Source organism: Azolla caroliniana, unplaced genomic scaffold, assembly GCF_043228905.1.
Source record: "Azolla caroliniana isolate FFs.n. ecotype wild unplaced genomic scaffold, voAzoCaro1.0.p SCAF_7, whole genome shotgun sequence".
Taxonomy (NCBI): domain Eukaryota; kingdom Viridiplantae; phylum Streptophyta; class Polypodiopsida; order Salviniales; family Salviniaceae; genus Azolla; species Azolla caroliniana.
Window position 1 is genome coordinate 10536312 of NW_028230442.1, and position 14097 is coordinate 10550408.

A 14097-nucleotide genomic window follows, 5' to 3' on the forward strand; every position below is an offset into this window, starting at 1 on the left:
ATACCCAAAAAGAGACAATCATTGCAAGTCTCGAGTTAGTCCCATTTTTCATTTGTCTCTACTCATTGAAAGGACCTCACTTCCTTCTCATGCATATTTCTGCCTTCCATTAGATCCGTAAGCTTTCTAGCTTTCTCCTCATATATGTACTCGGGTGGGGGATTAACATCTTGTTGTGTATGAGTGAGTGAGTACAACAATGACACATAAAAGCATCCCAAACATTTGGGGCAGGTGTAAGTTAAGGAGTAGTGGCAATCGGTGGTGACAATGGGGGGTACAAAAAATGGTAATTCTCTCGTGTGAGCCATGATCATCATGATGCTGCCTCCATGTATGTATGTATGTCTCATCTCCATGCATGATGCATGCACACAATAAACATTGATCATGAATAGGGACCAAAATGCCAAAGTGTATGTATGCTAAACAAAATCTCATCTATATTATATATATGTACATACATAGCTGCTTCTTCTTCCATTACCAATTGCATATGTATGTATGTAGGTACATACATACATACATACATACATATGAACATACATATGTTCATACATACATATGTACATACATATTCCTTATCAGCCAGCAACACAGACTTTCCTCTTCCCTTTTCTCTCTCTCTCTTCTCTTCTCTCCTCATCACTCTCTCCACTCACAGTTGGTTGGTTGAACTTGCACGTACAACAACAACAACAGATCTGTCTATCTGTCTGTCTGTCTGTTTGTGCAGTGCAGTGCAGCCACAATCAATCAGGGCGCTTCAATCCACTCTCAACAGAAGGAGCTCTTCTGCTTCTGCTTCTGCTTCTACTCCCTTCTTCTGCTTCCCCTCTCTCTCTCCTTCTACCTTACATACCCAGTGTTCCACAGAAGATAGAAGAAGGATCTGCATTTCCATTTCTTTTGTCAAGCTCCCATACCTACCTAGGAGAAGAAGAAGTAACCGGAAATTTCCTCTCTCCTCAAGCTTCTGTATCTAGTGAGAAGAAGAAGAAGAAGAAGAAGAAGAAGAAGATCGGTTTCTTCCTTTTTCCCAAAAGCATCCACATCCAATTTTAGTAAGAAGAAGGGCATTCTTTTCTGCTCCAGCTACCACCAAGAAGAAAATACCGCGTTATTCCTTTCCTTCTTAATCTTCCATATCCAGTGAGTGATAAAAAGAAGAATCAGAAGAATATAGGGCTATAGTAGATTTCCATGGGGTCTTTGAAACCCTCTGTCCGCTCCAAGGCCGTACAACCTACTATAGTTTCCAATGGAAATGGTCATCATCATCATCATCATCATCATGATGATGATCTTGGAACAGATGCTCTCAGTGAAGGCCTGAATGCTTTCAGAACTGATGCTTTCGATCCTGACAGCTATGTCCAGGCTCGATGCCAGACCATGAGTGAGAAGGTGCATACAACATTGTTCTGAAGTTCAGAACTTTTTTCCCTTCTTTTTCGTTCGTTGCGTTGTGCATATTTTCTTCTTTAAGAATTGGATTTTGCGAGCTCCTCTTTGAATGAAAGGAGCTCACTGTTTCTGCATTTTCTGTCAGGACTGAAGGACAAAGGAAGCAAGACATATGAATTCTGTGTATAATTATCTTATTTTTTCTTGACTTTTAATCCACATAGAATTTTCTTCTCTCTTGTCTTGCATTTCCTTTACGGATTAAGCTCTTGCCAGAAAAGGGAAGCAAACATTAGCTTCATAATTTCATATTTTGCTAACTTATCTGCATGGGGAATTCTCGTTGTCCGGCATTTTCTTAATGGACTACATTTTCTGTGGGATTTAGCTTCTGCACAAAAAGGGAAGAAAGAAAACACATGAATTTTGTTCACAAATATTATTGTTTTTCTTGCATGTTTAATGAGGACATTTTAGGTGAAAAAGGAATCATCATTGTTTGCACTCCTGGAAATTTTAATGTAAATCTGTCATACAATTATTTTCTGAGAATTTCGCTGAACTCTTGCTTTGCAGTTTCTTTAGGGGCAATCTGACATATGATTTCGTCACAAACATTCATAGTTTTCTTTGCTGTTTTAATGAAATTTTTTTGGTAAAATAATTTAATAATAATGCAAAGTTTCATGAACATTGGCAGGAATTTGAAGGTTGTCTGAACTTTTAGGGATGAGCTTGTGTCAAAAAAAATAGAAAAACGCTATAAGAAATTGTTCCTCGTATTGCATTTTCTTCAGTGACAAGCTTTTGTTCTAGTACGAAGCAAAAGTGTGAATGTTTTTTCATAAATATTCATGGTTTTCTTTTTGCAATTTTAATGAATTTTTAGGTAAACGGAACCCAAAACATACACACTCTCCTGCAAAATTATAATTGTAGTCTCAACTCATTTTATTTTTGGCATAAGACTCATCCAAATTATCTTATATTTTGGTTATGTGTGCATTCTTGTACTCACCTCCAGTCTGTCCATTGGTCATTTCATATTCAGGATGAACTTTTTTAAAGCACATTTCAATTCTCATATTCGTTGCCTCTAATTTTTGTTTTTTTTGGTTAAGTTGTTCTTAAAATTAGATAATTCTGCAGGTAAAGCAAATAAAATAAGCTTAAATTTTGATCTTATGTGTAAATGGAGTACAAAGTACATTCTCGTTTTATTGTAGAATAGTTTCTGTTGCTTTCAGGGAATCAGGACCCTGTGTTCAGAACTTGTGAAGCTGAAGAAGGCATCAGCTGAGGAAATGAGACGTAGTGTGTATGCTAATTATTCTGCTTTCATACGGTAAGGATTCAACTAAATAAGTTGTTTCCCATTAATCAGATGGTCAACATGCTCTATTTTTGCTGACTTCCTACCCCTACCTCCACTAAAGAATGGTTTATGGTATCTATTACACTTGAAGTATACCCTTGCAAGCGTTGGTGCGAACATATGATTCATAGACATTTTTTACAATAGAACAAGCTAATTGTTTTTTTCTCCATGGGAAAATGTTTGGGAAGCACCTGTTTTCAATTGCGTTTTTGGAAGGACCAGTTTTTTATGTGCTTGGAATTAAACGAATATGTAGTATATTTGTGTGAAGTTAATCATACGTTTTTGAGACCCATATTTCAAAAATCTTGTGCCACAAATTTGAAAGAAAAATTTGAATGATTGGGGTGTTTTAAGAATTTTGTCCCTTGACTTGCAAGATGAAGTTAATGTTCATTGTTCATACGAAAATAGTTCGATTTTTGAGGTCTTATTAATGGCATAAACCTTTTTTTTTCTCTCATTCGAACCATAGTACTTTTTTTGGCGTCACTATTCTTCATACAGATTATTAAACGTTCTGCCTGAACATGGTTTCTTCTCATAAGATTTAAAACCATTTCCTGATGCTCCTACTTATAACAAACCAATGCATTTGGACTATTTCTGTCCATCATCGTTATTTCTTTTCACTTCTTCACTGGTATGCTTCTTTGCACATCAATAAATTTAAGCTCTGCAGCATGTGGTGAAACACTGATTTCTATCCCAAATTTGTTCCAACTTTCTGGCTTTATATCATATGATTGAATTCAATTTTCTGATAAGCCAGCTGGTTGAAAATAGTTTCAGTTCAGTTAAAACTCATTCTGCCAATCCTTCTTCATTCTTCAGGCAAGACTAGTTTTTTGGCTGCCACACTTTATTTGTTTACTTTAGAATTCTCAGGTGAATCACATAATTCATTCCAAACACCATTAGTCTTTCATTTATGGGACAACAATAGAATAATGACCCAGTAGTCTCTTGATACGAAAATACAGATATTTTCAATGTTAATCACGACAGTGTCTATGAGAACCACAATTTTCCTTATGAGTGGATACGAGCTCGATTGGGAAACTAATGTTTTCGGCCCTTCAATGAACAATCCTAAAGCATCAATGAAACTTCAAAGGCCATGTGTGTGGCCCTCCATGCTTTATCCCTGTGCTGCCAAATAACCTTAGAACCCCTGTTCCTTTGATAAGACCATCAGTTACCCATCGATTAAAATTTGTGACTGACTTAAAGGGATATGAAGGTAAGTCAGTCACACATTTTGGGCCATCAGATATGTCTTGATCATAGTTTTCACATACTGAATAAACATAGAGGTATGGAAAAAGTATGTCTCAGACCCACTTTGTGTTTAGATGAAATGCAATGCCCCCTCTCTCATATTTGTTATACACTAAGTACTAGTAAGAACTCATACCTGATATCATTTGGGCGAGCACTCACTACACAGTAGATTTGCACATTGACGTCAGCCTTATATGTGGGATGATTACTATCTCTAACTGTATTTGAGGCATACAATTAGTTAAATGTTGTATGCATCTTATGGATTTCTTCATTGTCATTAGAATTAGTACTATGTTGATTTCCTGCCTTCTAAGACCTGCACTATGTAAACACTTGAAACAGAATTCAGCATCTAAATATACGATTTTACTTGCAGCACTTCTCGGGAAATTTCAGATTTGGAAGGTGAATTATTGGCAATGCGGAATCTTCTTTCCAATCAAGCTTCTCTAATTCATGATTTAGCGGAAGGTGCTCAATTGGATAGTCTGCCAGAAGTCTGTGATATAGAAACAGAAGATGGAAAATACCCCATAAATCATCATATGCTCCCAGAGGGTGGAAAGTACGTTCATCTATTGCTAGATACTCTTGATATTCTAATAGCAGAAAGAAGGATTGATGAGGCTTTAGATGCCTTACTTGAAGGGGAGAAACTTGTCGTGACCTTATCTGATAAAGATACTGCTGCATGGTTACAAAAATCTATCTCTGAACGAAGAGGGAGGCTTAGAGAATTACTCATTGAAATTGCACGCCAACCATCCACTCGAGGATCTGAACTTCGGACAGCAATATCAGCTCTTTACAAACTTGGTGATGGTCCTTGTGCACATACATTGCTCTTAACAGCACACAGTCAAAGGCTTCAAAACAATATGCAAGGCTTGCGAGCATATGGAAGTGCCTATACTGGATCGTATACTTCTGCTCTTTCACAACTTGTCTTTTCTTCCATTTCTCAGGCTGCAAAAGATTCGTTATCTGTTTTTGGAAAGGAAGCACAATATATGTCAGAACTAGTCTTATGGGCCTCTGAGGAGACGAAAAAATTCGCATCCATTGTAAAGAGGCATGTTTTGTCATCTGCTGCAGCAGCTGGAGGTCTCCGTGCTGCAGGAGAGTCTGTGAGGGTTGCATTAGGACATTGCTCATTACTCGAAGTGCAGGGCCTCACGCTTTGTCCCGCTTTACTAAAGTTATTCAGACCTGACGTTGAACAGGCTTTACAAGCAAATCTAACACACATTGAGGGGTGTGTATCTGTTCTTGCAGCAGCAGATGACTGGGTAGTTTATAGTGCTTCAGGGTCTCGGTCTGGAAGCAAAAATCAAGTATATGAAGGCTTAATACAATTCAAGCTGTCAAACAGTGCACATAGATTTCAGATGTTGATACAGGTGTGCTTTCTATTTGCTGTCATTCAATTTCATATCCTGTGTATGAGCACTTGATTTCTTGTGAATGTGCATGATGATCTTGCATAGTGTAATTATATATACATATTTTTAGGATTCTGCCATCACTTATACACATGTGACATACAGAAGGATGCTGGTCTAATGATTTTCTTTGAGGTTATGCATGAAGAAAACGTTGACTTGTCATTCTTTATTTAAGGTTGTGTTTCTAGGCATGAGACAGTCTTGTTTAATCATTTATCTGCAACAGTTTCGCGAAGGACAAATTGGGATGCTGAAAAACTACGCAATGTTCCTTATTTTATAAGTAAAGTTTTGGTATTTTTCTTTTAATCAAGTCACCTGATGTTCCCTTCACAGTTTGACTTTGGTCTTAAAGCTAAACGAGGTAGATATAACCATACACATGCTTTGAGCTAGAGTTTGAAATTTGTTTAGCTGTGTAACAGTGGATAATTTCTTTGTCAAATCTATAAAGTTTTCATTGTTGAAGCCTTTAGTTAAGTATTAAAAGAATTATGAGGTGATTTGTTGAAAGGTGCAAGAATTTAGCTATTTATATGCAAGAGTTTCATAAAGTACAAATTGGGAAGCTGAAAAACTGTGCTATTTTCTTTATTCTATAGTTAAAATAACTGTGCTAGAGCCTTTACATAGGTGATTTCGTATTATAGAAGGATGGCCGACATGGAAAAATTACCCATCTTCGTCTGTTATCTTATCTGCTTTGATTCTTACATCTGATCTCTTTGTTCTTGAATGATGAAGCAGTTCTATGCTTACAATTGTCCTTTAAAATCCATATTCTCCACCTCATCTTTGATAACTGATGTTATGGTAGCTGCAGTGTTCAACATAGCTTTTGTATTTTCTGCTTAATGTACCTCCCAGTCACCCTCCACAGAGCCCCCTTTTATATTGATGCAGATGACAATTTTTATACTGTATTATTTCTGCACATAGCTTATGTTGGTGCAAAACTATGGAGGCTGTATGCATATCTTACATAGAAGGTCAGACTAAGTTTGTCACCTCTCTGCAGGATTTTCTTGATGATGTCGCACCTCTAGCTAACCTGCAACTAGGTGGCCTCATGCTGGATGGGTTAGGTCATTTGTTCGAATCATATATCGAGCTTCTTATGATGGCTGTGCCTGGTCAAGTGGACGATGTTTTGATTGCTCAGATGGACAATAAGACAGTGAAACTGGCAGAAACAGAGAACCAACAGTTAGGTTTGTTGGCCAATGCTTCGACTCTTGCAGAAGAAATCCTGCCTCGTGCAGTAACAAAACTATTACCAGCGCAGCATTCTTCTAGCAAAGAACCATTAACTAAAAGAGCCCTTGAGAAGCCAAATGCTGAACTGCGGGAATGGAAACGACGTTGGCAGCGCATGGCTGATAAATTGCGTGACCATTATTGCATGCAACAAGTTCTGGATCTCATCTTCCCTGAAGATGGAGATTCAAAATTTAGTTTTTATTCATACCTGGATCTTGATAAGGATGGTGGTAGATTAGAGCCCTTGCCATCACAACTTTTCCAGGTGTGGTTCATGTTTTCATATGCCAGGTCTCATGTTAATTAATCAGGATGGTTGAGTAATGAAACATAATCTCATTGTGTGCATTTTGGTCCTTGTTTTGTGCTACAGCAACTCTTTTTAAAATTGAACAGCCTGAGCTATGTAGCAGTTGACGTTTTGACAGGCCGAGAACGAATGACACAGATGCTTCTTATGAAGCTTGTTGAGACATTTGTCATTTTCATTTTTGATGATCAAGATTTTTGGGAAGAAATGGAAAATGGGCCCAAACCTATTGGGCAAATTGGGTTGCAACAAGTATGTGTTAGTCACAGTTCCTATACTTTTGCGTCTTGGCTTCTATATATCTGCACACAGCATTTTTGTTCAAATTCTAACTAGTCTCCATGCATCAGTTTCTGCTTGATATGCAGTTTGTTATTCAGACAGCTTCTTATGGAAGGTACCTTAGCCGTCATATGCGAGCTGTTGTTGGAGACATTATTACTAGAGCTGTTGAAGCATTTAGGCGGACTGAGGTTGATCCAAATAAGTAAGGCTTATATATTATGAAGATTTCAAATTAGCTGTATGCCAAGATATACTAATTCTGTTTTCATTATGCAGCAGTGTCTTGCCAGAGAACGATTGGTTTGTTGCCACTGCACAAGATTCAGTGCACAAATTATTAGAATGGTCTAGGGGCCATCTGGGAAGTCCAACAGCATCTGTATCGGCTCAATCAATGTCCTCTGCCCCTTCGCATGGAAGCCTCTAATCACCTCAGGTGTGAGTGGCTCTATTTCACTTTTTCGAGTGACATTGAAGACCAGGGACTGATCTCTAACTCAATTTCCTTTTTCTGTTATAGCGTGTGTCAATTAAAAGTATCGCAAAGGAAAGTGTGGCTCAAAATTTGGATTGGATTAATTTATATGGATTATGATATATATGGCAACAATCAGATTTTGGTTGCTAGATGCTAAGGTATGCAGAATTTTCATTTTGTATTTCCAATGGTTGCATGTTCCATTATTCCACATGATAATCACAGATATAGGAAGGTAGAAATATGTTTAAGTGAGGATGCATCGAGAATAAGTCATGATAAAATCAGTGAAAAACTTCTATGTCTTTGCTCTCTAGAGATTATACTGACTAGATGATCATGCTGCATGTAGGAATTATTGCAGAAAGCTATTTATCTGGCTTATAAGCAATAATGGTTAACTATTTGTCTGAACTATGTGCAAGATTATCCAGTTTGAAAACTGGAAATATGCGAAAAATGAGATGCAATGACTGAATGTAGAAGGAAAGCAGGGAATGACCTCCATATCTTGATTGCAGATGGACATGTATTAATTATTGCAAGAAAGCCATTTATCTAAATGATAAATAATGCTTGCCACCTAATTTTCGACTATACTGCCACTGTAGCTCACTGCCACATGACATTCATCGCCCTCCTGGCTGTGAGAGCATGCCTCAGGATCAATGATATAACGAGGAGTGCAGATACTCATACAGTTGGGATCTCATTCAACCAAGGTTAAGCTGACAGATGACAACTCACACAGGCAACCATTGAGTTTGGGGAACCTCACTGACCCCAAAAGGAATGCATGAGGAATATCCAACCACAGACTACTCTTGGCACTAGCTCCAATTGTGATCATATTGAAGTACCACTTAGAATCCATCATATATATAGTTATCCTCATAAGAACATAAGAAATTAGAAAACACATGGTTTGATTGATGTCAAGAGTATGTCTCTATCCTATGACCTTTTTCTTTGACGTCTCTAAATGTTAAGAAATTCAGTTTGAAGTGGCAAAATTTAGATAAATTTTATGTGCTTCCCAAAGGAGATTAACATCCACGTTTCTAATGTTGGACCATAAGGTGGGATCTACTCTATAAAGTGCATGCAGATTTCAAGTTCATACAAATAGAATAATGCTTATATTATGTGAATCTTCTGGTAAAATTGTATGGATACCAGGTCCTCGTAGTTATAGGTCATTTTTCTCTTGGAATAATTCCTGAATTCTTTTCATTCTGAGAGAATATATATGTCATTTATGTCCTCTAAGTAGTAGGTGCTGTTTTCTCTCGAATTAATCCCTGAAACGTTTTCATTCTGGCAGAACTAGATGTATCATTTGTGGCTTGTAGCTCTTCAATGTGGCATTATTTTCCCTGACTATAAGTCTGAAGTCCTGAGGACAATTTCACCTGTATTGAACCTTTGCTCAGAGACCTTCCCTTTATATATATGTGGTCCTTAGGATGATGCCCATAACCTCTATCTAAATTGTCTTTCCATATGCCTTGCCCTCCTCTATGGTGTTTGGAAATTGGAATATATGGCTGTAACAACAGCATATAGGTTTGGAGTTCTGTATTTTCAGTTTTGCAACTAAGATGTTGATCAGAGGAACATTATAGATGTCATTTCAGAGTCTAATATGAGAATCTTCTGTAGAGTGGAGTACCCTGATCAAATATACTATGCTCCCTTCTGGAAATAAGGGATGTAAAACAGGTCTCTTGGAGAAGAGGATGGCACTTCCAGATCCAACTAGCCGAGACCTGCAACAGACTTATTCTGCATGGATAAGACGTTAACAATATTAGTGATGTACAAGCTATCAACTGGGCAGAGTGCAGTCACAGCCTAGAGGAGTGACAACATATATTGACGTTTCAGCTCTTTCTTGTGGAAGTCACCAAAGTCAACTTGGAGCCTCGGCCCCAATGTGGATATATTTATATATCACATGGCATAAGGGAATGTCTTCCTCACCCTGGCAAACTTTTCAAACTTGATTCCCGAATAATGGAATCTTTTAAGGAAGCAATTTCAGTTCTAGCATTCAGGCACCAAATCTGATCGAAGTTAACATAAACCATTGTAATGCTTATTTCTGTATATTCTGTCGTAACATGCATCTTCATCTTGGCTATGAGGACATAAGCTTGCAGGATGCAATGACACATGAGAATGCTATTAAGCAGAAAGAATGAAGAAATAAGATTGCTATGGTGTTAGCCTTGTTGGTCAAGGTATGACTCTGTATATGAGGTCCTTAGTTTAATCCTCTCTGAGGTTCATCTAATGTGTTGGTATGCGCATGTAGATGGACATGCATGGTGTTGCCTTTCCGGCACCAACACTATACCACATGCTTGATAGCAGGTTCAACATCAATCATGAACCTTTGAGCGATTGACGCTAGTAGTTGGTATGTCCCATGTAGATGGACACGCAAGGCATGGTGTTGCCCTTCTGGCACCAACAGTATACCACATGATTGATAACAGGTTCAACATCAATCATGTGCGATAAAGTTAGCAGCTGGTGCTGCTGAATCGGCAATTGAGATTGCAACATTGTGCACAAGGCCATTGACCAGAGAGCATCAAATTTGGTGGATCGTATTAGGCACATGTTCATCTTCAGCAAATTTGACTCTAATGTGGGTTGTTTAAGCTGTTCTGACATATCTTGGATTATGATAAAATGAGCTAATCGTCTAAAAAATAAGTAAATTGTTGGAAGTGGGCGATACTCCACTTTCCCCCATGTGAGTGGTGTAAATAAAATAACTGTGAGTTCAAAGTAATAAAGAAAGTTATTATTAACTTTTCTGAAGAGCTACAATGACTTATGAGATCCCCATACATTAGAATCATGATGAGACATATAAACTACAGACGAATATAGTGAAGGAATAAAAAATCTATCCCTGTGGAATAAGGCTATACAAGGAGCTGAATGATACAACATATAACATACAGCATAAAATTTGGGAGTGTAGTGATTTCCCAAAGTAGCTATATGGTTGTCATCCCAAAATGTCTCAAATCAGTGTCTATATTATGGTGAACCCCAAAAAGCAATATCTGGACAATGAAACTGAGATTGTTGCCCTCAAAAGAGTATCCATCCTCCCTTTGGAGACTGTTCATCTTGGACATGTCGCATTTTAAGGCAGGAAACCCCCTCTGGTGTTGAGCAAAAATTGCAAATAGAATTGAGGGTAAACTTTTGGCAAGTTGGCAGTTCTGATTCTCCAAATATATTTGAGTGCATCAAGGTCTTCTTGAATGTAAAACATGTAGAGGTATAGCATAGTTGAACTGAGTGTTAATTTATAACATTAAACGACATAATTTTAACATGTTCTAAATATTGAAACATTATCCTTAATTAGGAGCAGATCTTTTTTGGGAATTGTAGTAATTTACAGAAGCTAAGAGAAAGAAAATAAGGGAAGTGGTAAGGAGTTAGGGGACATATTTTGTGAAAGTGTAAACCCTAATTTCTGCATCAGCCCTAATGTTTCAATCTTCCTGTTTTCAGGAAATCCTTATTAGTAGCGACACTCTAATAGTGGCAGAATGAAGTATGATTCTGTCTTGACCGGCCATTATCATTTGATCTTGTGCAACATGTTATCCAGGCCTGCATCATTGCTAGTGTTATCAAAGAAGGGAACTTCTTTGGCAACTTTTTAATGCCATAACTGAAGATAGTTAAAGCTGGGGCTATGGACGCAGAAGACGTTTCTGATGTGATAAAACATTTTAGGTTCATTTTCTATCTTGTATGAGTGGGCGACAATTTTGTTCCTTACGGTAAAGATTCCTTTGATTGTCTGGGTGGGACAGTATAATCAAGTGAGTCTTCCCATGTAGCTCCATGCCTCTCATTGCACACCAATAGCAGCAGAAACATTTGAAAACGTGAAGGTAGATAAACAGTAACATTATGGAAAAGTTGTGAAGAGTCATTTGCAAGCAGAAAAACATAAGCATATTAATATGGTGGACAAACAATGAACATTATGGGAAATATGTGAAGGCTAATTGCCTGCAGTTTCCGGAGTTGGGTGAAATAGAGTCAACCATAAAGATATTACTATGAAATGGTCTTACCATCTAGATATAGACAGATTGAAGAAAAGTTGTGCATGCCTATAGAGTCAAGGCCCAAAGGATCACGTTGTATGATAAAAACATTACGAAGAGCCAAGGATGAATAGTGCATATTTTAAAGCAATATTAACATTTGGATATGTTGTGTAAGATTTTGAATGTTAGCAGCTTTCTTGAAGAATATGGATAATCCTCTGGCAATGAACTCACGACTTCTTCAGGAATCCTGTCTTTCCTGTACAGCATATGTGTGTCCTATTGAAAAAGCTTTGTATGACACCAAGTCTCAAGATTGCAAGGCTTTTTTACGATGATGTAATATTGTTTCCTATTTGATGAACCTCTACGGTTGAAAATGATTGTGCTTATCAATTTACAATTTTCTTTGATTTCATCTTATTGTATTGAGGATTGGGTGTTATCTATAAGGACATATTCAATAAAGGAAAACTGTTTTCCATAAGTGCTTGGGACTTTTACTAAATCAGAATGTCATTGAAAATTTCTTTATTTGCAGGTTCTCTTGATCATTGGTGTGGACATTTTATACTCCACTCCCACCTACGAGGATTCTGAACAGTACGTGTACTATATTTTCATATATTTGATCATCGTAAATGCAAAGTTTTCTGGTTGTCATATACTGACGAAGAAGCCATTGCGCTTGTAAATTCTTTTTGCTCGACACCTACAAGGGTCACTTGTATGTTTTAATATATTATCGTTTGTTTTTATAACAAGAATTCATGTATTAGTTTTTATTTCTTTAACACTATTACCACACTCTCCTGTTCCTGACAGTTTTTGTAACAATCTTCATATTGTTAGTCAGCAGTTTATCATTAGTCGATTCTAAGATTTACTGACGTTTTACGTAATTGTGTTGTTATGGAGTAGATTTGAATGTAATTGAGATTGTTTTGATACATTATGTGCTGGTCCTAAGAGGAAATATGGTAGTGCTATTCATTCTCCTAATTAATTCTTTGTATATTCTCCCATCTGGGAGATGTTTTTCATTTGCATTCTCGACAACGTGATTTCCAGGGTTGTACAGGTGATTTCATACACCAAAGTAAAATTCAATGCATGAAGGTAAGTTGTGTAGTTTTACAATTCATGTACATTCTATACTCAAATACCTTTCGTGAAAAAACTGGCAGCAAATCAGAATCAGAATGGTGGAAGGTAACAATCCTATTTTACGAATTTGATTGAAATTTGTTTTACCATTGGGAATATGCGAGATTAGTCTCTCATCGTGCACAATTTCCTTCTAGGGCTGCTAAAGCTCATTGAGTTGAAATCCTAGGGCATTCCAAATGATGGGAATGCACTGGCATCTTTTTGCCACTAGAAAACAGCAGCATAATATCTATCTTTAGTTTGTAAGTCATGAAATGTGTCCTAAACCGTAAAATAATCATAATAACAGTTCAAGGGTATGTAGAATTAACATGAGTTATTGCCCAACTAAAGGAGATCCCTTATGATTTTTGATAGAGAGAAAGAAACACAGTCATTTGAGGCAAATCATCATTACAGGTATGAGTGATCAGCTCATCATAGTGATGGAAACACAAAGCTCTAGGTATCCTAAAGCTCCATGGAAATGATCCTTAAAATGGTTTTACAAGCATGACGTATACATTATTACTATGTTGGGATGAGTGGTATGGCGGGTTGGGGGTATTCAATTCAATAATCAAGTAAAATGATTGCATATGGGTTTCCGCAAGCAGATTGGACATGGTAATACCTAATGTCTTCATTTTGTTTGTGGAGGTGTGGGCCTATGAAAGAGCTTAGCGATGTGGAGTCGCATGCATATTGAGTAGTAATCTAATGGTTGTATCCCATCACCATTACTTCAGCTGCCATGCAAGCACAATTTTCGAGGAAAGAAAGTACACAATTACGACAAGTGTATGACAAAGAAAATGGACAAAAGAATGCTAAATAAGGACGAGGTGGTATCTTTTCGACATAGAAGCAAGATAAACAAAGAAGCATGCAACATTTTGTGTGGACTTGAACAACACCACAAGAGAACTTACGCTCATACCGACATCACCATTCTTCAGTGCTTAACAGAGGACATGACGATCGAGATTGCACATCTAAGAGCA

The 14097-nt window shown here is 37.3% G+C and overlaps 1 protein-coding gene across 3 annotated transcripts; it reads left to right on the plus strand.

The window, feature by feature from the left end:
- The first annotated feature begins 821 nt into the window (after positions 1 to 821).
- Positions 822 to 12818, plus strand: EXO84B (exocyst complex component 84B). 3 transcript variants are annotated; one of them, XM_087322077.1, is made up of 9 exons: positions 822 to 1407; positions 2655 to 2752; positions 4449 to 5472; positions 6536 to 7042; positions 7151 to 7339; positions 7438 to 7574; positions 7649 to 7808; positions 7893 to 8008; positions 12486 to 12818. In XM_087322077.1, the coding sequence occupies exons 1-7, from the start codon at positions 1204 to 1206 to the stop codon at positions 7797 to 7799; spliced, it is 2310 nt and encodes a 769-aa protein (XP_087178203.1). In that variant the 5' UTR covers positions 822 to 1203; the 3' UTR covers positions 7800 to 7808; positions 7893 to 8008; positions 12486 to 12818. The 3 variants fall into 3 exon arrangements, with proteins under 3 accessions (XP_087178203.1, XP_087178205.1, XP_087178204.1); XM_087322079.1 differs by having other exon boundaries at positions 7652 to 7808; XM_087322078.1 differs by lacking the exon at positions 12486 to 12818 and adding an exon at positions 11494 to 11739.
- The last annotated feature ends 1279 nt before the right edge of the window (positions 12819 to 14097 follow it).

What these genes read in the sequence shown, in the direction of transcription:
- EXO84B (XM_087322077.1), top strand. Translation starts at nt 1,204, where the DNA reads ATGGGGTCTTTGAAACCCTCTGTCCGCTCCAAGGCCGTACAACCTACT. An exon ending in GCCAGACCATGAGTGAGAAG is followed by an intron (nt 1,408 to 2,654) that starts GTGCATACAACA and finishes TGTTGCTTTCAG; the next exon opens with GGAATCAGGACCCTGTGTTC. An exon ending in AATTATTCTGCTTTCATACG is followed by an intron (nt 2,753 to 4,448) that starts GTAAGGATTCAA and finishes TTTTACTTGCAG; the next exon opens with CACTTCTCGGGAAATTTCAG.